The 27,030-nt window shown below is 42.1% G+C and overlaps 2 protein-coding genes across 4 annotated transcripts in view; one reads left to right on the top strand and one right to left on the bottom strand.

Moving 5' to 3' along the window:
- LOC116848023 overlaps positions 1-1,412 on the bottom strand; it is a 24,050-nt gene extending 22,638 nt beyond the window's left edge. Inside the window, exons 1-2 of the mRNA XM_032823729.1 lie at positions 1,287-1,412; positions 922-1,001 (exon numbers count right to left, since the gene is read on the bottom strand). The gene's annotated coding sequence lies outside the window, so the exon portion shown is untranslated. The remainder of the gene's footprint in view (positions 1-921; positions 1,002-1,286) is intronic.
- A 2,577-nt stretch (positions 1,413-3,989) lies between these two features.
- Positions 3,990-27,030, top strand: part of LOC116848033 (CCR4-NOT transcription complex subunit 6-like) — a 688,139-nt gene continuing 665,098 nt past the window's right edge. For 2 of the 3 annotated variants that reach the window (XM_032823743.1, XM_032823745.1), the window contains exons 1-3: positions 4,036-4,169; positions 4,799-5,114; positions 5,191-5,366. In XM_032823743.1, coding sequence (XP_032679634.1) covers positions 4,807-5,114; positions 5,191-5,366 — 484 coding nt within the window. In that variant the 5' untranslated portion in view covers positions 4,036-4,169; positions 4,799-4,806. Of the gene's footprint in view, positions 4,170-4,798; positions 5,115-5,190; positions 5,367-27,030 lie in introns of all 3 variants that reach the window. The other variant, XM_032823744.1, reaches the window with a different exon arrangement.

Consider the following 27,030-nt stretch of genomic DNA (forward strand, 5'->3'; position numbering starts at 1 on the left):
ACCCGGATCCACGCATTAGCACCGTCAGACACTCTGTGTCACCACGCAAGCTCGCACGGCCAGAAAGGTTCCGAGCTCACGGCGGCTCGCCGAAAAAGCCAGCACTACCTGGGACCGTCCGGAAGGTCTACTTCCACGGATCCGGCCCTGGAAGGGAACCACGACGCGAAAATAACAATAATGCATACAGACACGACACACACACACACCTTTTGTACTCACAATAAAAATGTTCTTATCTTTCTAACAGAGTACAATTCTTGTGTGTACCTTCCTACTGCGAGCGCGATTATACTATAAAGCTAAGATCTTGTGAACGCGAAGCTAACGCAATCACAATTGTAAATACAATCCACCACGATATCGTTACAGCGCATTGCCATCACCAGTTCCCGTATGATCGTTGAGGTTAGGTATTGAATATCGCATAGTCATCCCAATAAACAAACATAAAATTTCTGTTGAGATAACAATAGAATCCCCAATTCAATTCTCAATTGAATTCTCAATTGAATTCTCAAATGCCGTTCATTTATTTGTAAAAATCGCATGGATTCTCGATCCTGTGTCACATGGCATCCATCTTTAAATGACTATGCGCTTTTCAGTACCTAACCTCAACGGTACCCTAACCTAGACCGCGTTCCGTTTCACGCATATGCGCGCATTTATCTATAGTTCGTGTCACGTATATTGTAGGCAATGCGCGCATAATGCGTGAAACAGAACGCAACCCTAATGAACAGAATCTCTGAAATCGACGCATTAGCCATCTTTAAGATATCATTAAGATATCATCAAGGGTGGCCGCGATGGATTTCGTGTAAGACGCGTAGCATAGACCTTACGGTGGGTCGGATGGTCACAGGTATCAACTATAAGTTCGCACGTATAGAAACAATGTAATGAATAACGACTTACCCGCGGTCGTCCACTGCGCAGTTGCTCTCTATATCCATGGACGCTCTCGTGGCCTATGTGGATCGTCACCTTCTGGATCTCTAGATGAAAGTAACAAAATGGCTAAGATGAATTGTTCAGCAAATTAAAGGATTATGCTCTAGAATAAGACGCTCGCAAAATGTTTAGAAATGTTCAAGGATAATCTAAAGTTAATTGCTTAAGAGTTAGGGAAAACTACGATTTAGAATTAGTGATTTAGAGAAAAGGGATTTAGAGGTAAGGATTATTTCTGGGCTTCCCAATAAACACAAAGTAACAGTAACATAACATCAATGTTACAATTTCCTACTCAACAATGACCCGACTCTCACTAACTGCCTTACCGGTCACTACTCTACTACTGAGCTCTTGTGATCCTGTTTTTAGAAGGGAGGCCTGAACGATACTGATGCCTTCCTTTTCGTACCTGGAGTGTCGTAGCTGCTTTTATACATAGATCGGTATTCAAAGAATACGTTCGGGCACGCTACTAACGCTACCGTGTTCTTCTATCTTTAATGCTTCTTAAGCCCGTATTAGACTACCTACTGCACCGGCCGACCCGACTGCCGACTACGACTGCCGACTACGACTGCCGACTCTCAATGGACCAATCACAGTGAGGCACTGACTCGGCACCTCACTATGATTGGTCCATTGAGAGTCGGCAGTCGTAGTCGGCAGTCGGGTTGGCCGGTGCAGTCGGTAGTCTAATACGGGCTTTAGATATACAACAAGGATAGAATGATACAGTAGCGCTGAGTAGCGCTGACAGCGAGCTCCCCGAACGCACCTATAGTCAGATCTTATATCTAAGACCATCTTAAGTTCATCTTCAGATACTGTACGGATCATTTCATTGGCTACGGAGTATCTGGAGATAAAAGGCGAGTTTTTTAATTCATCGATAGATTCATCGCATATGCGAAAATACAGCGTTTCACTGCATTTGTATATCATGCGATGGATTCATCGATGAATTAAAAAATTCGCCCAAACTTAGGACGGCCTTAAATATAAGATCCAACTATAAATACCGGTTATAGACGATAGACACAAACACCTCTACCAACATGCCGCGACGATGTATCCTTTTACCTCTTATAGCTTCTGCACACAGGACGCGGTAATGCTTGCTGCGCGGCGGAAGTTCGCGCGACAGCCAATCAATATGCTGCTTTCCGTAATAATCTTCTAGCTATTACGGAAAAACAACATATTGATTGGCTGTCGCGCGGCAAGCATTACCGCGTCCTGTGTGCTGGAGTAAGAGGAAATTCTTAAGCCCGTATCAAACTATAGATTAAGATTAAGATTGAATTGAAATTTAGCCAATCAGAGCAAAATTCACTAAGGTCAAGTTTTGTGAACTTTGCTCTGATTGGCTAATTTTCAATTCAATCTCAATCTTAATCCGTTGTCTGATACGGGCTTTAGCGAAACGGAACGTGCGCACCAATCACAATTACTTTAGTCTTTTCGTGAATAAAATGGAGTAACTGTGATTGGTGTGCGCATTCCGTTCCGCTAAGAATTTCTGCCTAATGGCACACCGGCTTTATGTAGGATTCACACCGCGTCCGATGTCCGACGTATGATGTCTGATATTCAATAGGAGAACAGCTTTTCAATGGAAAATTGGATTCTCTATTAGAAAGCTGTTCTCCTATTGGATATCAGACGTCGTATATCGGACATTGGACGCGGTGTGAATCCTGCATTAGACTTTACAGCCAATGACGTATATACATAGATCAAGCATTCTGTACACAAATACATGAATATACCGATATTCATAGTCGAATCTTATTTCAAGACCGTTTGAAGTAATGTCTTAAAATGCGAATACGGCTCTGTGATTGGTTCATGACATCTTAAGACTTAAGTTAAATCTTAATATTTAAGATGATCTTAAATATAAGATCGGACTATGAATACCGGCCAAAGTGAAGCCGGAAGTTGGCAGTTTAAAATAGAGTGAGAAAGTTGATTTGCCCCTAGTGCTTTCTCACTTTATATTATTGACTGTCAAAAAGTAGGGCCTGTTTAATACTGCAAATACTTTAAAACAATGTAATTGATCTATTCGTAGTTCTTATGAAGCACTTATAACACTACATGAAACTGTTTACAGCACTAAACTTTCAAGAACTGCATTCCGTCATAGCAATCTAACCTAACCTTTTTCATTTGACAGTGGAATGAGAACAGAATAAGAGAAATTGCTATGATTATTTATACACAGCATAAAATATTATAAATATCAATTTTATATCGAGATAAGTGAAATATACGGTTTTATTTTTTAATTCTGCAGTGCGCGCGCGCCGTTATATATAGCACTTAACAGCTTGACAGCGGCCATATTCTTTTTATACGATAGAATAAGAAAACACTAGGGACAAATCAACTTTCTCACTTTGTTTTAAACTGCCAACTTCCGGCTTCATTCGCTGCTACAACAGAAGTATAGGAATGCTTGGTTTATGTATATACGTCGTTGTTCACAGCCCTTTGTCTATAATCGCCTTTTTCATTCCGTCCATGTATTCTTATGTCCATGGTTAACACACAATCTACCTTCTGAATATTGAACATAAATAGAATGATATTCGTGTCGCGACGTAATCATTAAGAAAAACATAGCCGAAAATCTGTTTTTTTAGCTGAATTAGCGTTGCACTCTGTCACACTTTCTGCACTTAAAATAAAATAAAATGAAATTTACTTTACTGGTAGAATAAAAGCGAAAGAGATGCTAAATAATATAGAAACTTTAATCAAAACATAAGAACTTAAGATCTACAAGCCTTGCAAAGAAAATAATAAATACGCATCATCTAACTGAAGAATTTCTCCTAATAAAGTAATAAGGTAATAATAAATTTTGAAACATTCGAGACCTTTCTAAATCACAGACATCAATAGACTCAATCTTAATTATAAGCAAAATAGTAGATAGATGAATAGGGATTGTTCATAACTTTGCTAACATGTCGAAACGTGCGCCGTGTGAACCACGTTTGTCATTCGCGATCGTTCAGCGACGTCGGCTGCTTCGGGAAGGTTCGGCGACGCCGGACCAATCGGGCGGCTCCGTGGGCGCACGGTCGTTGCAGTTGATAAATGGAGGATTCGTGATTGTCAAGGTAGTTTTGTTTACGCGGAAATTTTCACTCGGTATCAACTTCTCGCGCGTCCCGTCTGTGCTGAAGAGGTAGATGAAGGTGCGTAATGCCGCGGCGCGCGCGCGCCAACAGACACGACGGCCGACGGTCGTGTCCGTCGGCGAGAAATTGGCCGAACGCGCCGACCTGTCGTCGCGACGGCGTTACGAACCTTTTCGGGTAGAGATGAGCGATTGGTGCTTAAAAGATCGTTCCACTGCTCGGCGAAATTCGCCGTCGATTTAACCTATCGCGTCCGATCCGGAAATCGCGTCCCGCACCGAATGCGGCGAGCCTCCGTCGCGCGCGGTCATGCGAGCGTCGGAAACTCCGCTTGACCCTCATAGGTTATGGCTCCGTACCGTCACTGGTGTGGACGACATAGCCCAAGTCGCGATATCTTTACGCAGCCGCGACTCACCGGAGTTATTCTCTCGCGCTCTTGACGCGACACAATCGGCACCTGCCGCCGCACGGCTCGCCGTTGTTTTACAGTCGCTTTTTTCATTGTCAGTTAGCGCGGCACAAAGTTGACTGCCACTTTGACAGCTGACTTGTTATTGTCGCGTGTGTCAGAGTGCGCGCCGTGCCGGCCGATGCTCTTGTTGACACAACAATAGATGGTCGGCGCGTGACACTCGGATGTTCGAAAACGTGATTGTCGCTTTAATCGAGATACTCTGCCGCAGGATCTAAGATGTCCCGCAATCACAAGGACAAATATGAAAACTCCAACCCACGTCGCACGCACTCGTTTATGTCCACGGAAGATGCGAACTCGGGGAAAAAATCTTATTGGCCGGAGTTGGAGATAACAGGCAGTATAAGAAACTTAAGCCCCAATCTGTGGCAGTTGACCCACCTGACTGCATTGTATCTCAATGACAACAGCCTGCAAAGGATACCATCAGAGATCGGTCGTCTTGTCAACCTGCGTGCTTTAGATCTCAGCAGCAACAAGCTGCGCAGTCTGCCTGCTGAACTGGGGGACCTCATCTACCTCAGGTATGTGAATTAAATGAAATTACACAGTATATCTTGTCTGATTACTTCATGTAAAATCTTTCCTCCATTGTTTCAGGGAGTTGTTATTGAACCAAAATTATCTTCGCGTGTTACCGTATGAACTAGGAAAGTTGTTCCAGTTACAAGTGCTCGGACTACAAGGAAATCCACTCAGCAAAGAAGTGATGGCGTTGTATGGAGAGCCTGCAGGGACAAACAAGCTGCTGACGTATATGTTGGACAACTTACAAGGTAAGTGAAAAAAACTTTATTCACTGAGAGATTGAGTGGTGATATTCTCAAATGTCTCACATTCTCTTTCTCTCTCTCTCATCACTACAATTTGTTTGCACTCTTTTTAATTTTATGTGCAAGTTTGCAAATTGTCTTATTATTTTTAAGTGTTTAGATTAACAATGGAAAATATATAAATTGGAACTTTGGAAACGAAATTTGTTATTTATAACTTTATTTATTGAAATATTGAGATTGGAGGTACTCTTAAATATTTCTTTTCTCTCTAATTTATTTGTGTTCTTTCTAGTTCTACGTAAAAGTCTACAAATTGTCATTTATTTGGTATTTTAAGCTTATGCAATATTGTCTGATATTTCACTTATTTTTCATGTTTGGACCGTCTTCCTTGTATTTGGTTCCGACTATAGGTAAAAGAAGGGGTTCTGGTAATGAAGAATCAGAGTGGCTTATCCTTTAGCGTAGGATAACTCTATAGAATATCAATGACAAATATTCTTCTCCTATCATTGCCCTGACCCATCCCCAATATTCCTCCTCCTTACCACCCTCCACTTCCAATCAGAACCCTTTATAAAAGAAGACACCTCATAGGAAAGCGGCAGTTTCAGGTCGCTCTGCTCTTGGAAGAAATGAACTAAAATGTTCACGAAACGTCAGAACAAAATACAAGGGAGACCCGGAAAACAAGCAAAATATTGTCCACTTATTATTTATAAGCGTTTATGTTGACGATAAAATATATTTAAGTGATCGAGTTGAAATAAAAATTTTGGAAACAAAATTCTTCATTCATAACTTCTTGATAATTTGCAAACTTGAGCTGCAAGATAGCTAAGATAGTTAATCTACAATTGATTAAATAGAAAAGCACAATTGTTTCAATACAAAGTAAAATTACATAGCGTATCAGAAATCAATATTGAATAGTGCTTTCTATTTATATTTGCAGTCGTTTTTTTATTTCCGTTGAAATCGCGTATGGTCGTCGGTAAAAAGACGGACTATTTTATCCACGGACATTTCACGCATTTTCTTTCGGTCCGTCATAATAGGTGGCGCCGTGTGCTCCGTTTAGAGACAGCTGAATAAATGTCAGTTGTTTAGTAACAACAGATCATGCATAGATAACATCGCAATTCCCTACACTTTGATCCATCACAAGTTCATTGTTAAAGAGCACGTTGTAGCATTTTCCCTGGATATCCGGGAGACGTATGACAGCGTGTTATATGATCAGAAAGTTGCAGTTATTAAAACTGCCCCCCTCTTCCCGACTAATATCTTGAATTTTATTTATAATTTAGTCCATCATAGAATCTCATCTATATCAAATTTGATATAATTGATAAAATTAGACGTGTTTATAAAAGCCTTCCTCAAGGCTGTATTTTAAGCCTTTTGCTTTACGTGATGTATGTATTAAATCTTGAAAAAGAAGCCCCGAGTTTAATTAATTTTCAAGTCTAGCAGTGCGGATAAATATCTATCTACTGTGACTAACTTTGCTCGAAAAAAAATTACGCATAATGCGTATAAGAAGCCCCGTACACTGAGAGAAAAAAATATTTAAAAAATAATAAATATTTATTTGATGTGGGTACTAGTAACATATTTAAATCTTCATTCTTTTGTTTAAACAAAATAAATAATTGTTTTTCTGAAAAATGGCGGTTTTGGAGTTGCATTCCAAAACATCCTCTTTGAGTAAAATTTTATCGAAAATATATAGTTTACGTTGCATATAATGTGTTTTCAATAAAATTTTCCTCAAGAAGAGGATGTTTTGAAGTGCTTAAGAAAATATATATTTTCTTATTTAGAATAAATATTTTCTCTAGACACAAAGACATGTATATTAGTACAAATAAAGATGTTATTAGTACTCATCAAATAAATATTTGATTTTTTAAAATATTTTTTCTTTCAGTGTGCGGACCCAGAAGCAAAATAGTTATGTCTAAATGAAAGTATAATTATGCATCAAGTCAGCTTAATCGCGCTTCCGCGAGTGTTAATCTACCTCGACTCCGGCACAGTCGGATGGGTGTGTCCAGGGGTGAGTGGGTGGATGGTCGGTCCCGGGTTTACGTTCCGTGGAAAACGAACGCCCGGGAGAACTACTCGCCGCGGTTACGAACGGCGGGGAGGCTCAGAGGGCGAGAGTGCGAGAGGAGGGAGGGAGAGGACCCCCGCACGGAGGGCGTTTCTATCCATTGTGTTGTGCGATTTTTGCCGGTTACCCGATCGCCTGAAAGGTCTCGGCTCTGTACCATTCCGTTTATCCATTGTTCTCCGACTTTTACTATTCGATATACCGCAACGCCGCACCACCCGTTGCCAGTCATTTCCCGCTACGCCTCCCCCTCCCCGCGGCTCCCTACGCCGCCGCCGCCGTTTCTCCTCCGCATCAGGATGTTCCTGCTCGTCATTCTTTTCCCCGCGCCCCTCGTCTTCAGCGCGTTTCCTCTTCCTCTTCTTCTTCTTCTCCTCCTCGTTTCACACGGGGTCGTTCTCTTATCTGCAATCGCGCGGAAAGCATATCTGTATTTTGTAGCGGAGTACCGCCGTCGAATGCGTCTTGTACACGTCTTCGTCGGGATATTCTTGTTCCAAGTGTTCCTACGAGACAAGAAAGAGAAAGAGAAAACGCGTACCTGTAAAGAGAGAAATAAACGTGAGTCAGAGGGTTCATTTTTATAGGGAGAAGCCTGAGGAAAGACTAAATATCGTACATATGCGTCGAGGCAGATCAGATGAATAAGCAGAATCGAATTTGCTCGGGCGAAAATTGCGGTCTCTTCCCTTTCGTTGACGCTTAACGGGAGTACCCTTCTCGTGCAGGGTTGCGTGTGTAGGGACCACGTTAGCCGCGATACACGTACTGCACACGTCGCATAGTTCGCGGATTGTTGCAGAGAAACTTTCACAGAGTCGTCGCGACTAAGCTCACGAATGCGCGAGAGTGCACGTAATGATTTGTATAGACGCATTTGGCAGCTTGTTGTGGGAGCCGAGGTCCCGGAAACAAATTTATGCGCATTGTATCGAGAGGTCTCGTCACATCGTCGCGACTTCCCAGAAGGTAACGTGACTATGATTGCGCCATAATTGGCCTAAGTGTGCCCATTGTGCTCGTGTCACTCGCGTGTCGCCTACAGGTGTCTCCTCCACTTTGTTGTGTCTCGCGATTTACGTTCGTTGGCTTGCGAAACGTCACGGGCTGGTTTTATTGCATCGAAGTGTATGTGTTCCCGTGCCTCATCCTTCGTTATTCGCTCTTCACTTATAAATATTCCGCGATTTTTATCCTAAAGTTCTTTATCGTAAAATAGCTTCAAGTCCTGAATTCGTCATATTAATAACTATTCTGCATTTTGGGATTTATACTATAAAAACGGATTAAATTAAGCTCCACAAACACACACATATAGAAAAGATTATATATTATTAAATGTCCCTTGCATAAATTCTTTTAAGGTAAATTATATATAACTGAAGTCATTAATAAATTTAATTAATTTTGACTAGGTCCTTAATTATTAACGTTATTCTTTAATTGTTCGGAGAAGATATCTATACATGAGTAATTTAACATTCCAACTTCTTTTTCCGCGCGCGCATTGAGAGAACAGAATGGTTGATCTAATTAAAATTATAGCTCTTTTTGGCCAATATTTTATGATTGTTTTAACACAGAAATGGTAGTAGTAACATATATATGAAGTTATTATCACCAATATTATAACGAAATTTAATGAAGAGAGAAATGGCTTTCTAGATCATAATTTATAATAGTTATTTTTTCATATAATTATAGTTACAAATTCCGACATTTTTTTGTTTTCTCAGTGTGCATCTCTTTTCTTATTTTCTCTTTTATTCATATAATTTCCCGACCACGTGTATTTCCACTGTGCAAATGTGCAAGTTACACTGTAGCAAAAAATATCTAAGAAATAGGAAATAGTTATTTGATGATTAATTCGACTAATATAACATATATATTGTACTTATATCAACATAAAGTATTCATTAAGTAAGAAAATGTATATTTTTCTAAAATTTTAGCTTTTCATGAAAGCAATTGTTTATTCTGTTTAAATGAAAGAATTTAGATTTACGTAAATATATTATTAATAAATATATTAGTGCACTGAATAAATATTTTTTGTTTCTTAGATATTTTTTCTCAGTAGTATGTTTGACAATGTCCGCGTGAGCACGACGCTACCGTTTCTCGGGCTGGAAGGAAACCGGGTCTCGCGCCAGCGGGCCGAGTGAAAGGGGTCCGCGGGCCCGAAAAAGAAAATTGTTACTCGCGCGATTCACTCGACCGGTCCGTCGAGCCATCTCACCCGTGTAATTACACGGGGACCCACTACGGGGCCCCCGTGTAATTGAGGACGAAACCGAGGGGAGAAAGTGAACCGCAGCCGCTTCGCGTACACATCGCGGCATGATTCATTCGTTATTCGGCGCATACGGTGTGTACACACACGCGTGGAGAGGGGCCCGAGACGGAGTCATAACTAGGGCATGACGAAGATGGCACCTGCCACGATTGTAGAAAACTCGTGGCGCCAGTTTCATCGCGGTGCGATAATTCTTCGGTCACTCGACCGCAAGAAGAGCAAATAAATTCACTTGGCGTTTAAATCTTGTTATTTTTTATCCGCCATGTCCGTCTTGAGGACGAGTTGCGAATTTACGTCTTACTTATTCATTAACCCTTTATCTATGATATTTCATTTTATTCACAGGAATTTTGAAAGTGAAAGTGATATACTTGATATTTGGCCACGGTAAATGAATCGAGTTTGCCTCACGATACCTCTAGTTTTATTTAACTATCACGCGCTTACAATTACAATCCGACTTTTGGCTCGCTCGTCGAAACGCGGTTTTGAATTTCGCCTTTCGTCACGGACTCGAAACTATTCTGATTACGACTCCGGAGGTGAACGCGGGCCCTGAATTGTGATTACACGCGCCACGCCAATTCGTGCCACTCGGGTGTCCTCATTAACGCGTGCTCGTCCGTCCTTTCCACGCAGAGAGATGTGGCACGAGCAACGTGTCGAATGGCGTTTTGTTCCTTGAAAAACATGGCTTTTTTCGGTAGAAGAGGCTCGACGTCGCCTTGATAAATAAGGGCGAGTTTTTGTAGCATTGATAAATGAGATCTCTCGTGAAATTAAATACACATCACGAAGCTTGTACTTAAAAAAGATCAAAGAAAGTTGTCTTTTGATACACCCGGAGTTGTTAAGAATTGTCTCTATGAAAGTTTGCTTGTAGACAGCGTCTCTCTTTTTCTCTTTCTTTCTCTCGCTCTCCCTCGCATTTTTATTATATTTGTATTTTTACGTATAAAGTCGGAACATAACTTATCCCCTTATTTCGACTTCTTATGTCATTCGTAATTTATTATGAAAAACTGCGAAAGTAGATAATCAAATCCAAGTTCCCTGTAAGGAAAAACTAATTCAATACTCGAAGCGTATTGAATCAGTTCTTACTACGAGAACATGCATGATTGTGCGGAGAGTGAGCTTAAATTTTAGATCACGCTGTAGCATTTCATTCTACTATCGTCGTGCTATTTTAATACAAGTGACAGTGAAGTACAATGGTACGTCCATAAGGTAAGCGCACAACATTGTTTCCGCTATGAAAATGAAAGCGCTCTATGTGAAAGTAATTGAAAGTATGATTGGTGGTAGGCACGTATTGTTTTAAGTCGTCGAGCTATTAATATTTTAGAGCCACGCGCAGCATTCCGGATGCGAGTCACGTGCAAACTTCCGGAAGTTTCGCATCGTCTCTACACATCAAAAGATACTATATTCTTCAAACGGTGACAGTTTTAAATAGGGAAGAATCGTCGCCACACAACTGAGTTCGCAGAGAACCATGTACTGTATTCAAGTAAATGTTACTTGTTTTAAGTATTTCATAAGTTTATATATCTGCAAATCTGAGTTTGTTATAAGCATCAAATTTATTTAAAATGCATTCAGAACTCTAAGTTTAATATTTCAATCAAGAATATTAAATTAGAACAAAAGTTCGGTTTGCTTATTGCAGAGTCGAGTCAACTTTTACTTTGACGAGCTTATCTCGTTATATAAATTATTTCGCATTTCGTAATTTATTCAGTAAAAACGAATTTGATTCAATTCTTTATCGCGCGGGAAAAGATTATATATTATTAAATATCTATCCTATTTACGAAATTTGTGAGAAGTATGAAATCTTTTCGGAATAATCCCTGTTGAAAAAAGCTGTTTTTCAAAATTTTTCTTTAAGTCGTCGCACAAATTATCGATCGGTACCGCCGTTCTACGCCATTATACTTGTCCTTCAACTAGAGCAGAACTATTTCAGTTCCCCGCAGTTTACTTGCGTTTTACTACTGACTAATAATTGTCGTTTTTGTTACATAACTCCTTATACGTCGCAGCGGCACGTTATCGACCGATCGATCACGTTACATTTTAATGAACGAGTGCCGCTATTTTCGGATTGGCCGGCACACCACTTAACCCGCCACGGTCTTCTTCGCGACTCGTCGAACGATTCGGACGTGGGAAAAGCGGGGAGTGTTTCCGCCGGGAAAACGCTCGTTTTTCCTTCGTTACTCCTCCTCGAAAGTTTCGCGCTTTTTATCGGCGCCGCCGCCGCGCTGTCGGGACTTCGAACGAAAATTACTTCGTTCGTTAAGTTGAAAGGTTCGCTCCTGGCAAAAATTGTACCCACCGCTGCACTCGGCGACGTACTAATTATGCAAGGGACTAGATCGACGTACTAATTATGCAAGGGACTAGATCGCTTCTAACGATACGCGATCTCTTATCGAGGACAAGTGATGAAAACTTGATAGCATTCGCGAAAGGGAACTTATCTACCTAGCGTATCTGTTTCATCCTAATAAGCTCACTTCCTCTATTCATCCTTTTTCTTTCTCTCTGTTCTCTGTCTCTCTTGGGGATCCTTAAATTATTAAATTGTTTTCTTGGGAATCCAAAACAAGAGTGACAAAGTTCCTCTGGAAAACTTGCCTTCTTGAGCCGGAAGGAAATTGTCTCACGTATCCCAATTTCTGTCTGTTCTATTTTATGAAAAATGAAATTAAGAAAAAGAATTATATTGAGAGAAAAAATATCTGAAAAATAAAAAATATTCGGCAGCTACTAACAACATATTTTTTTAAATCTAAATTCCTTTATTTAAAGAGAATGAACTATTGCTTTCGTGAAAAACTACACAGTAAAAAAACATTTTATATTTGTATTGAAATTCGTGTAGAAATTTTTGTGTTAAATTCTTAACATATACGTGCGTTATTTTGACTATTTTGAGTTAATATATTCGCCATTTCTATAAATGTTAAAATAATACAACTTATTTAAATGGTGACATATTTTATGTTGGTGACATATTTTACATGTAAAATGTACAGATGACTTATGTTATTTGTTGACATAATATTTGCCTTGTGTCACATAAAAATTAACATAAAAATTAGAGTGAATAAATTATGAAATGTTTTAAAATTTAACAAACATTTCTGCAGTGTCAAATCTGAATAAATATTTTCTTGTTTGAAAAATATCTTATATTAGCGTATTATTTTAAAAAGTGAACATCTAACGCACAGAAAGAAAGAAAGATTGTACTTTGCACGGGAGATCAATTTTTACGATTCATCAGTTTAAGCGATCTCGATCAAGTGAATGTTACTTAATAGTTTGAATCTTATAATTCTTGAATTCTGCCTAAAGCTCTCGCGTTTCGTAAATATCACGTTGCCGATGAAACACGAACGAGCGATCCAAATAGGGACCAGCCCTTCTACTCTCTAACGGGAATTATCTAACAGCAACTACCATACATGCGCAGCGCTTTGTATTTCCGAAATAGCCTCGTCAGCTTTCCATAAACGCAGTGCCCGAGCGGAGAGAAGAGGAGTCGAGTCGATTCCAGCTCGCCCCGGGCCGGGTAACCCGAATTCGGGTTCGGCTGCCACTCGAGGGACGAACAGAGAGAGAGAGAGAGAGAGAGAGAGAGAGAGAGGGTGGAAGGGAGTAAGCGAGAGAAAAAGATTTTTCTTTTATTTTTTTAATTCCCCGACAAACGAGCGAATTCGTACCGGCGGCACACGTCCGCGGGGAGGTTCTCTTTATGCCGGCAGTAACATCGGAACGTGCCTTCTCGATAGTGGGACACGTTTTGAACCATGTCGGACGCCCCCTCCCCCTTCCGTTCCCTCTTCTCTCTTTTCTCCTCTTCTCTCTTTCTCTCTCTTTCTCTCTCTCTCTCTGTATATGTATGTGTGTGTCTCTGTCTCTTTCTATCCCTCTTTCTCTTCTCCGTTTCCCCTTCGCGCGAGCCGGACCGACTGGTTACGTTCACGTTCTCGTTCTCGCGAGTTCCAAGTACACGGTTGGTTCACTTTCTACAAGCACCTGACCCGTGCCACCCAATGGGCCCGCCGCCGAGTACTTTCCTCGCTCGGGCTATCATTAACCGCGAGCAAACCCGCCGTTAAATCGCTCCGCGCAGGATAACCACCGGCTCGTTTCCCCTCGCGAGTTATCGCCGCGCTCAAAGCCGCCGACGTCCGTGGTTAAGGGGCATTCGGGCCCTTTTTCCACCGCGTTCGTTCTTATCTCCTCCCTCCTAGCTCGCCTCCCTGCCTGCCCTCCCTCGCTCGCACCACGACTCGCACGCCCGTCACGATTCGCGCCGCCGTTGTTTTCTGGTCATCGAGCACCCGGCGCGCCTCCTCCGAGTACCACCGATTCATCGCGGGCGAACCGCTGAATCGTCGACCTTCCTTGGTCTTCATTGAAAGTCAATCCGCGGCGGACAGGTGTATTCAGCGGTGAAATCGCGCGTCGTTTCATTCATTTGTTGCTGCTGCGCCGATTATTCGCGGCCGGCGGGAAGGACGTAAAATGTATAATTTAAATTCTTCTCATCTTCGCAAACGCCATGGGTATAAAGTATTTTGTCTTATTGTCAATTAGCAGGCAGTCATCCCGCTAGATTCGATATGATATATTTTAATAAATTTAGTAAAGAAAAATTATGTCTACTAACTAGTAAATAATAATTTTAGTAAATAAAAACTACTGAATTAGTAATTAACTACTGAAAATACTAAATCCGAAGTATTTTTCGGGACTCACGGAATATAACGGTATCAGACGGAACGAGATCAATATCGCTCCGTGAAATCGGACTTCAATTATTCAGGACTCGTGCTCATTACTAATTTTCGACCGCGGAGGTAAGATCAAAATTTCGTCTACGATTCATTTTGCATTTTACCACCGGAGGAAAAGGTCAACGATCGACCGTAATAGATGAGTCGGTGCACAGTGAGGTCAAATGAAATTTCATGTCTCAAAAGACTACAATCTTAGAGTTTGACCCGATTTCGATGGTTTCTTTTTCAATGAAAATTAATGAAATTTGGGACAACTTTGTCGATTTTTGCTTTTTGCTTCTAAATCAGACACGAAGAAATGGATTTAGAAATTTTTTTTAATAAAAAAATTCTGATAGAGAGATGTGGATACTCGAAACTTGTTACTTCAAGAACAATAATTAATAAAAAATTGATAATATAATAGTAATAATTTTTAATCTTACTTAATTCAGTACTTTTTATTTACTAAAATTACTATATACTAGTTAGTAATTTATTAATTAGTAATAGTAAAATCCAGTAATTCTTATTTACTAAATTTACTAAAATATATTATTTTGATTAATCTTATTTGTTAAGATAAATTTTAGTGATAGTACCATGCCAGGATTTGTGTGACTTCTTTCAATCCCATAATCAAAGTTTGAATATTTAACTTCGATATCAACATTTGTTATAACTAAATTGTAACCTTTTTTAAACATGTTATTTCATTTGATCTCATTGTGCGACGTTTCACCGGAGATACGCGGGAGAGGCCAGATACTCTCCATAAAGTATGCTTTCCATCGTCTAATCATTTTTCCCTCCCCTCTCCCTTTTGGCACGGAGACCGCGACATCCATTTAAAGCTTTGGCAAGCTCAGAAAGAGAAACAGAGAGAGAGAGAGAAAGAAACGCGCGCGAGCCGCGGAGGAACGTTCCTTTCGTATTTTTCTTTCCCTTCCGTTGCTGTGGCGGCATAGCATCGGGCAAAACGACGGACTGTGCCCTACTTTCGTATTGCCGGAGCTATTTCGATTGGTAGATCGGATGCGCGCAGCCCGCGAGTCCCGTTCACCTCGATAAACTCGTTTGGCGAGAGATACGCCGATGCGATTTCGTACCGCCGCGCAATTTTGGGCCGCCCGTGACGGAATATCCATTGGTACAACTAGGAACGATATCCGCGGTGAATTTACCTTTAAGGGTTCCTATAATATTCCGAGAGCGCACTCGCGCTCTCGGTTCGATTTCGTACGCGCGGGCTCTTTTCGCGGACGGATATACTTGGATATCTCTAGTGATAGTGTGAATACGGAAGATACGTAATGCATCTCGGTACGTGCAGCGCGCCGAACATTCACGAGAGAATCTTATAGTAAAAGTTGCTATAAAATTTCATAAAAGTATCTCTAAAAATGACTTATGAGCTTTCTTATTAGCTATAAGTCACTTTTAGAGACACTTTCATCGATAAAAGAGAGCTCAAGACACGAAAGTATGTTTTTAGCTAGGTTAGTACCGATATAAAGTGAGACAGCTTTGCAACCAAAGTATATGTATCCTTCTTCTCTGATGTACAATGGGTCTGTTTGATTTAACTTCAACTAGCGCCACTTTCTACACTTCCACATAGAAGAAGTGCAATACGTGCAACTGAGTCAAGTAAACTGTAGCTGATAGCTCTCTCCAGTGTGTATAGAGCTCTCCGGTACTAGAGTTCCTCAGAGTTCTTCAAGTCAGACTTAGGGCATCGTAGGGATGAAGTGAATGAGTGAGTGAGGGAGAAGCTGTAGCATGCTTCGTCATTTCAATATTAGAGCTTCTCTCTCACTTCCACTCACGTCACCCCTAAAAATGGCGGGCACGATGCAGACCAATCAGAAATCATCGTGTTTTGTTTTAACTCTGACTAGAGGAATTCTAGCGCATACGATTGATAATCAGTGCGCGGATATTAGATCTTTATCTCGATACCGGTTCTGCTGCTTTGTTTGTTTTTCTTCGCATCATTTTTACCATTACTTAGCCGTGAACTTTTATCCCGATATTGAAGATATACCTGGTCGCAAGTCATCCGGCCCCGTGTCGTTAATTTGTTTATGTTACGAATGGCTTATCAGCAATTCAAGCCGCGATCTTCGATTTCCTATAATCCGTCGCAATTCATTCCGCGATGGATATTCGGTGCGACGACTTACTCTACACTTTTTTGCAAATATATATACAAACACACACACACACACACTCCTTTCGATTTGAATTTTAACGAAGGACTCCTTGAGCCGATTTACGATCCTCGCCAGTGAATTAGTTAATGTATCAGGAGATCTATCAGTTAATGTATCAGGAGGTGAATTAGTTAATGTATCAGGAGGTTATCAATTAATGTAGAAGGTCCTGATTTCTTTCTCAACATTCCTCGAAGTTGCACAGATGCGGGATAATTTGCGAGACATTTGCACGTTGTTAGACTGGGACTCTTCGTCAGTAAAAGCGCGACGTTGCATAATCTAATTTGCGAATCGTAGATACGTAAATTTTGAAATTGCACCTGAGATTCGATGGAATTATTCATAAACACGTTAAAAATATCCTACCTGCTGCCAGACACACCGAGACCATGTATTATGTATCCGTATGCGTACATTCCCATGACGTTATGCAGATCAATATTATTTCACGATATTTGCACGTGAATACCGGCGATATTATTAAATGCAATAAATTAAATCGACAATGACTTCAGCCCCCTCATAAAATAACCTATAAAACCGTCGCGAGATTGATGGTCTCATGAAAATTTCTTCAATCGTAAACACGCGTCAACCCTCCGAATTGTTTTCCAGCGAATCTTCAGAAGCTCCTCGTTGCGGTCGGGTTTCGCGAAATGAAGGAATAAATTCCTAAAGCACCCACAGCGAGAGCGTTACCTTAACTTTACCATACACACACTCACATACACATATACAGGGGCGCTTATCGTGGGTGAAAGTGTTACGTGTGTTCGCTACGTATGTTTTGCGTTCTTCGTGAACATGTTACGTGACGTTGATGTTGAGGAACGCTCACCTCGGGGTACACCATTGTTCCGGAGGTTTGCGTACGAGTTATAACTTTATTTCGTCGACCCATAACCCCGAATCCATTCCGATCGACAGATCCTCTCCGTCTTCCTCTCTCTTTCTTTCCGTTCCACCCTGTCCGTACATACACCCGTGAATCACGCCGGCACACGCGCGCGGGCATAAGCGCACGCGATTTCCTGCCTTTCTCTGAAGCCAGCCCCGACACAAACAAGGCGAATCAAACGATAAGGCATTCACTCGGCGCACACTCGCGTGGAGACGCGCGCGCGCGCGCGAGAGAGAGAGAGAGAGAGAGAGAGAGAGAGAGAGTGAGCAGTGGGCAGCGTCTATTATAAACGAGGCTCTCTCCTTATCTCTGCGAACTAGCCGGCCCTGCTCTTTCCCACGTTTTGTTGCCGCCAGGAAAGCCCACCGTGAGCTCCTACGGCTCCGACAAGTAGGGTGCACTGCGCGAATCGAGGAGTCGGGCTGAGTCGAGGAGACAAAAAGCGTGTTCGAGGTGCCGTTCGTTTTCGGGGAGAGGAGAGAGGGTAATTCACGCCGATGATTCACGCGGGGAAATTGGCGCGCGCACGGGAGCGCACCGAACGCGGGTATCGTCGTTGACCACTCTTGACCCGCAATGAGGTGCAGAGAGGGTGGGAGGGTGGTTGAGAGACAGTTCGAATTTCGCTTTGTTCCTGAGAAGAGTTTCTCTCATTACCATTTCTTCAGCCTCCCCTTGCCAGCTAACGCCACCCGGCTAGCGCCGTTCCCCCGTCTAAATCTTCCCGATCTCTTGCTCGACCTCGAGTTACCCTCCCTCGCCGACCTTTTATTCCAACGGGGAAAGTTTAATGAGGGGGTTTTTCCCGACTGTAGCGGCGGGTCTCTAAATTCGAGACCTCCTTAAGTTTCGTCTTAATGACGTTACTTTCGCAGAATGCGGGAGTCGATCGTGGAGAGGAACCTCGCTCTCTCGTGAGCTCGTAACGTTAATAGTGCGGCGAGCGATGGAATAGGATTGGAGGACCTTTATGAAGTATTCATTCGGCCCGATCGATTCGCGACTCGCCTTCATTTTTGCCGCAATAAACGTAATCGCGCGGGATCGAACTGGTCGGTGAGTAGTTACGCCCGCGTGTCTACTAGTGCTATTTTATTTTATCGTTACTTTTATATTTATCGCTATGTATATTTCATCGTATTTATATTGGAGCCCTTATAAGAAGCGATACGTTCTCTCTATCTTCCCCCTATTGGAAAATATGAATTTTATGTTCACGCACTCTATTTATCAAAAGTCATCGCGCAATATTAATCGTGCGATTACGCTTGTATAAATAAACGTGCAAAGCGCGAACCACCGTCGAATGTTTTTACAATCGCATCGAATTTTCGCGTCTCTCCCTTCCGTCCCATTATTGTTCTCGTGCTTCTTCTTCATTAAATATCACATGGCGGAGTATACCGCACGTTGGGCTAAGCGCAGTCTTGGGGATCTTATCGTTCCTAAGGTAGGATTATTAATTAATAAGTTTCGGGACGAGAAACTTCTCGGAGTTTCCCCTCGCGCTGCACCATAAATTTACGGAGTGTTCCAAGAATAACCGACTGTTCCCGAGGAAAGAGAGAGAGAGAGAAAGAGAGACAGAAGGAGAGATTGCGCCTACTTTCTATTCTACAACGGTCGCCATCTTCTGAATCTGCGCGATAGAAAGATCTTTAGAGCGCTATACGTATGAGAGGGAACTTGAGAAGCCTCCTTCGTCCCCCGCCGTCGTGATTTCAATCGCGTGCGCGTTTTCCGACCCGACGGAATTTTCACAGCAGCACGCGGACTCGCGAAAATTGCGTCGCGCAATTATTTCACGGAATATCGCGGCGTGGTTTTTATCGTGCCGCTAATTGCAAGCGCGCGCACACGCGAAGTTGGCAGTGAAAAATTATGAAACACCCTACATTGAAGTTACAAAAAACGAGATAATAAAAAAATATGTAATTACCGCGTAATAATACGTGCTAAAATTGTCAAATAGCCGTTATTACGAAGTAACGTGAAACAAAGTGCGAAATTAATACAAAGTTTGATTAAATTTATAAAATCACACAATTTCGCATCACCGGAATAATACTTCCCTCTGCAGCCTGTCCGCTGCAATAAAAAATCGAGAGGAGACAGAAATTAAAAAGAAATTAAAGAGAAAGAAAAGGATTTGTCTTGTTTTATTCTTGCGTTATTTTATTTTACGTTACCGCGAATAGTTTGAAAAAGTACGACAACGACCGGAATTCGCGCTAAGCGCACGAACTGCCGGAGGTAACTTGGCTACGGCTTCCTGCACTACCAGGCACTTTCGCTTCGTCTCAGATCACGTGTTGGCTTCAATTAGGGCTGGCTCTCAAGAAAAGCTCCATGCTTCGCGTTGCACATTCTCGCGCTCGCCAAGCTATGAGAGACAATGTTCTGATCGTTATGATCACAGCGATTGAACGTGCAGAGGATTCGATGATATGCGGTATTTGTTTAATCCTCCGCGTATTTTTTGGAGGTATGTAGTACAGTATTAGTATCAGTATATTTTCCTTTAACGCACATTGTTAAAAAAGAGTTCTCTATATCTCATAATCTTCTTTTTATTCTTTACACTTCATTCTTATTTGCACAGCATCTATCCCAGCAGTCTTTATGTCATATTTTTATTTTGCTTTCTTGTCTCACCTGATAAGCAAAACTTCTCTCTTCATTTCTTGCATCCTCATTTTCCTCCATCCCTTGTATATTTCTGGCTTCTATTATCACTTATTATGTATTATGTATTTCGATAATTTCCTTTGCATTATCATAGTAATTTAAACTTGTCTGTACCTATTACCTACACTATTCAGTGAGCTGTATATACATTGGAGAAAGCCATCAGCTACGGTTTATTTGACTTGCACGTATTACACTTCTTCTTTTACGTGGAAGTGTAGAAAGTGGCGCTAGCTAAAGTTAAATCAAACAGACCTATTGTGTACCAGAGAAGGATAGGTTAGGTGACAAAGCTGTCTCACTTTATATTAGTACTAACCTAGCTAAAAACATATGTTCGTACTGAGCTCTCTTTTATCAATAAATATGCCTCTAAAAAAAAAATCTGATCAGAAAATGGTTCATAAGCCACCTTTAAAGATATTTTTATCAATAAAAAAGTTTAGAATACAGAGCAAAACATACAAACGTGGAGTGCATACTTAGGTTAACGTTTTTAGTTATAATATAACAATGACACCAACCAATGAGGGAACTTTAGACAAAGACAGCATGCCAACCAAATATATCTATCCTTTAAACCTGTTTTTGTTGCCTCCAATCTTCGCTTCTGACGTCACCAATCAAAAGTTGTGCGGCGACAGACTAGAAGAGTTTCCGAGAACGAATATTCTTCTCTCACGTACAAATTTACACTTTTGAGTACCTACATTCGCGCCTTCGCAAAAATAGAATGTGCCACTGGTGAGCTTCGTCGATCACAAAATTTCATTATAACGAAAGACGGTGAGGTATGGCTTCGGCTATTGTTTGCTCTAATACGGGCTGATCTTATTAGAAGCAACGATGACGGCATCGACGGCGTCGTCGTCGGCGATTATTGCGGGTAGTTTTCGTGTCCGGCGCGACCCCCGGAAACGCTCGATCCGGTAACTCCGTTACTAACGCGCCGACAACGCGACTAGAATTACCAATCGCAATTTTCCGATGGCGCGACGCTGACGAGGCAAAGGGGGAGACACGTCCTCCCGTTCTCGAACATAAATCGAAATCCGTCGTAGCGAGTATCGGCCGCGCGTATTATCGCGCTCGGCGGCGCGTTACGTTCAACACACACACATACACAGTGACCTGCAAATATCCACGCTCCGCGTAGCGAAACTTCGCTTTCTGCGGCTTTCGAGATAATTTGTGCGCCGTGTCAGTAAAATGTGACGGGCGCTCAGGCGGTTCTTTTTCCCAGCCGCTGAGGACTCTTCAGGGCGATTAGGGCGCGGCATTAAAGGATGAACTTTTCTCCGGAGTTGAAGGATAGCCGAATTTTATACGGAGAAAATAGCTTCGTTAGTGCAACTGAATTTTCTGTTATCTGGAAACCAGATGAAAAACTCGGTTGTGGGTACAGAAAGATTGTTTCCGCTCAGCCAATTGCTCCCGGTTATCTCAGCTGAGTTTTAATGCAGCTGAATGTTCAGACGAATGTTTTTGGTTACAGTAACAGAGATATTATTTCTCGTCAGTGAGTTTTTCGTCTAGTCTCCATTTAGTTATACGAACTGAGATTTTTCCTCGATGTAGTTGTATGTTCGTACGTGAATACTAATGCATCGCTCGCGCAGGCACAGCTGAGTTATACTTTCTGTGGTATCTGCAACTTAAGATATTTTGTCTCGCCGGCATTACATTTTCTCCCTAAATTTTTTTTTTGTATTTTTCTTACGGAAGTGGCAAGGGAGCTACAAAACCAGATTTTCCAGTTAATTTAAATTCAAATATAAATTTTAAAATTAATAATAAATAGAAAGAATGATTGACTCGCGTTGCAACACGCGTCGAATATTCATTCAAATAAGTTATCCGGTTTTTACTTTGATTAGTCAGGAAAGATCCTTGTGGACGTTTCCTGATTACAAATGTCATAAATATATGGTGATTCTCTCCGTATCTTAGTTAAAATCTCTCAATGCTTCTTCTGCGAAAGGTTTCCACGGACTCTGACTCCTGCAAACCTTTAATCAAAGGACCACCGCTGTTCGCGGACATCGTGTACACGCGCTAGTGCTACATGTCGCGCGACACACGTGATTGGAAATAATTCCTGCCTGGAAACGCGTATAAAAATGTGTGACGGACATGGTGACGAATTAGTCGGATGTCGCGCTCGCGCGTGCGTCTCCTCCACACAGCGCTCGTTATGTACTCAACGTCATGTCTCTCGTACTTTCTACGCTCGCTGCACTTGAAATGAAGCGAATGTAGTTCAGACGTTAGCGCAGAGAAACCAAGAACCTCCCAGTAAAGCCTGCAACGAGTTCCACTTGGAGCCGCTATCACGACATTTGTCTTCGTTTATTCGCTTTCTTATCGTTATCTTCTTGTCACCAAGTCAATCGATTTCACACCCGTCACGTTTTATCTTGCTCTGATTAAGACGAAAATTAAAAATGCTACGTCGTTGCTGTTTGTAATGTGTCTCTGTCTCACTTGTCGATAATGCCGGAAAATTACTTCTTCGCACGTCATATATAGAAAAAGAATATTGCATTAAATATTAGCTAGTCTAAATTTCTGTTCTATTGAACAGTATAGTTATAGTACAATTCTTAGAATTCTTCACTTGCATGTTGATAATCATGAAATTTTGAGCATCATGTCAGCACTAAATATCATACTGCTTATATCCGTCTACGTGAATTGTCTAGTGAATTGTATCTTATTCGCCATATACTCTCCCTCTTCCAAAAACTACTTGTGCCTCAGTCTCTTGTCATATCTCTTTTTGATTACGTGGACGTAATATATGCATCATGCTTCAGTCAGCGGCTCTTACGTAGATTGCAACGTATTCAGAATTCCTGCCTTCGATTTGCCTACGGCATAGCACGCAAGCGTGAGTATATTACACTCGCTTGCGAAAGGTCCGGCTGGCTTCGAATATATCAGCGTTATATCCTCCACCTATGCTGTCTTATATATTTGACCGTTCGTGATCGTTCGCCGTTAGCTTATTTGTTTAATATTTTGCACCGCAATTATAGATCACCACGCAAGTGATTTATGTGATATATATTTACAGAACCAGCTATTCGCTCTAAATTTTTTAAATTATTTTTTTAAATATGATCAATATATCTTTAAAAAATCAAGACTGAAAATAATGACTTTTCTGTTCTTTTACTTGGAATTACATCGGTAAGGACATTCGATCCCACGTATTCCACTTTCTCGTTCCCGGCACAATACTTCCTGTAGGAAACGTAAAACCGTAGACGTCAGAGCGTTGTATGCGCCACAAGGAGCAGCAATCTAAGCACGTTAACGAGACAAGCCTTTCTACCCTAATTTTCGCGTTGCTTCGTAACTAAAAGCCGATAGTTTTCTTAAGACGACGTGCCATCGTCTTTGTAAGACGACGACGATGACGACAACGACGACGATGTGCCGGTTATCATGACACCTCTACTATTTCCTTCTCTCTCTCTATCCCTCTACTCCTCTATCCCTTGACAGAGCGATCGCTAACCTGAGCGAATCGTTCGATCATCCATAATGATCGATTGGACGCGGGTGACGCCGTGGATGCACGTAGCAGCCGGAGCTGATTGTCGGCATCTCATTTATAATCCACGCTGAATCGCTCCCGCGATCCGACGCGATGCGACGCGATTTTATGCGAGTTTTAGCCGTCACGCTAAAGCCCTTACTCACGCGCACCGTACGGTATCCCTTCGATATACCTACAGGAGCGGAACGCGCAGTCTCGCTAATCGCCGGTGGTCTCGCCAAAATTGATTCCGAGGGATTACAGGGATCGTGGCAGCCTGTACGGCTTCCAGCTACGATCGAATGTTCTTCGGCAGTGGCTGCGCTTCCACGGAGATGTACGCACGTACTGGGTGTCCGCGGATAGTCCCTTCACCTCGACCTACATTCATAGGATTTTGCACGAGATATTCAGTAGCAGAGTTTCAATATTTTTATCGGATCTGACACTATATGAGTAACCGATTATTCAGTCAGTAAATAAATGTGACGTTTTAAAAATGCATTATTAATGCATGAAAATATGAAGCATCCGGTCTCCTCTACACTCCTGTTCTAGTTAGCTTTTGGCTCAGACCGGACAGATACACATTCGAGTAGATTCGGATCTTGGTTCTATGGATTCGGATCTTGACTCCGATTTCTTTTTATGGTTTAAACTTGGATCGTGCGGCTTTGAGTTTTTTCGGATTGAAACTCATATTGGATATCCAGATAATCGAATTGGGTAACCCTAACACTCGGTTAGGTAGATATTATTATTAGACGTTCAGTTATTCCTAACAAGAACTTCGCGCGGGAAATGTCGCGGCGATGATCCTCACGTTTCACGCTCCGAGCGCGCGAACGTTGTTTCACCGTTATTGGTTTCCACCCGACGCCATCCGGCGATTACAGCGGTACTTCGAAATCATTGAACGGGAGATTGAATTTCCCGAAAGAAGAGCCAAAGCGATTTCATTGTTCCGCAAAGAGAGGAAAAAGAAGAAGAGAGGAAAGAAAGGAAAGAGAGAAGGACCGCACAACGCACGGTTTCGGTGGGCGACTCCGGAATGGTTTTATCGAAGGCCGCGTCGTCGCGGGAATTTCGAATTGCCGGCTTATCAACGCGCCACTCTTTTCCGCGTCGTCTCGAAATTAGTTCCTTTTACTTCTCGCTCTCCTCTCCCTCCGAAGAGCAAGGCGGGTTAATTTGCCTCGCGTCAAACGGAGGGTGGCCGCGCGTTAAAAGAAGCCCAGAGCGCCGTTAAAACTTACACGAGATATTCGTGTTTCGCGATGTCGGATTTCTCTTTACGTATTTCCTCTTCTTTTTTATCCTCCCTCACTCTTTCTAATCCACCTTCTCTTTCTTCCTCCCTCGGTCTCTTATACCATATATTTTTGCTTCTTTTCCGTCCGCCGGATATTCGTCGCGCTTTATTGCGATGAAGTATATGAGACATTCTTGCCTGCCCATCCTGCCCCTCGTCGCCGTTGCGGCCTCCGTCGCAACGAGCAGCGCCCCGCTTGTCGCAACTGCAGCCGATAGCACGTTCGCGTAGCTGCATCGAATTTCCGTAAAACTAATTACAAGTGGCGAATGGGCACTCGGTTACTTGATTCGCCCGACAGACTCGTGACCGGCCTTCCGAACGCCCCGGCAATCCGAGATTCGACCCGCGCCAACGCTCCGATAGCCGTGATCCGATATGACTGTTGGATGTCAAGCGACACGCGTGCCTCTCTCCACGCCGGCTAGAGTGACCTCGACGCAGGTCGCATCGTGCACGCACGTACACACACACACACACACACACACACACACACACACACACATATATATATATATATATATATATATATATACACGCTCTCACAACACATACTCCATACACTCGCTCGACTGATAATGAAATTTGCTCGTGCGGAAGATAGCACGCGGTGATATGCTATGGATAACGCACATCGACTTGATTCGAGGTGATTCGATATTCCGAAACCGTGGGAAACCTCGGGATATACATATACGGGGCGTACTCTGCTCGAAAATGTGTCGATGTCGTGTAGAATATGCACTTAGAATGTGTGTGTATATGTTTTACGATTATTTTATTGATATTTAATATTTAACGACAGAGAAAAGAGAGGGAATGTGTGATTTCGAAATATTACAGGGGTTTTATTAATTGATTGTTGAAAAGTGGTAATAATTATTGAAATTAATAACCGAGGATTCTAAAACGAATCGAGAATACTCCAGAATTGGGTGTAAACTATAGTACTCTGTACTTACGTGCGAACAAAACTTTGTATGACAAGTTATTTATGTTGACAACGTGTAATCTGTAGATGTTGAGAAAACGTGCGGCTTACCTAAAAGTTTATATTTTCACTTAACATTTAGAATTAGAATAATGTAAATTTAGGAACATTTCTAAACAAGTCACTAGAATTCTTCAATTGTGATTTTAACTTCAAAATAAAATCTATCAATTCTAGTGCACTCGGATATACCTTGCATCACGTTTCTGTCCCTGAAATGACTTATATGTGATCGATACCGCTTTACTTGCTCCCAGAAGGAACGTCTAACAGGTGCGACAGTAAAGATACGAGACGCTGAGCGTCTCTTGGATCCGCAAACGGGCCTTGACTTTAGAATCTCACTGGGTAATGACTTGCGGAAATAAGTAGGTGCCGGCGAGAGGGACGTTTGATAAGTTGAGTAGATAAGTAGGAAACTTTCGTCAACGGTCAAGCGACGCGGAACTTTTTCCGACGACCCGACTCTTGGTGGCAAGAGAGGAATATCGTCGCGAGCCGTGCGCCGAGAGTCGTAGGGGAGAACGGTTAAGTTTCACTCCCTTTCCTCCTTTCTCGAGCTTTCGATCATCTCGTAGACGGGACGAGACGGGACTTGAAAGAGCCCGGCAAAGGATATAGATCGTAAAGCTACGAGGAAGAGGCTTCTTCGCTTCTGTTCGTCACGTCTCGCACCAGCTCTTGGATACAGCTCGGTAGTTTGGCTCGAAATATCGTATCCTATCCGGCCAAGTCGAGAGAACTTAGTCTCGGGGGGGGAGAGAGAGAGAGAGAGAGAGAGAGAGAGAG

Source organism: Odontomachus brunneus, unplaced genomic scaffold (assembly GCF_010583005.1).
Source record: "Odontomachus brunneus isolate Ranch 3 - 2012 unplaced genomic scaffold, Obru_v1 Obru_scaffold_087, whole genome shotgun sequence".
NCBI classification, from domain to species: domain Eukaryota; kingdom Metazoa; phylum Arthropoda; class Insecta; order Hymenoptera; family Formicidae; genus Odontomachus; species Odontomachus brunneus.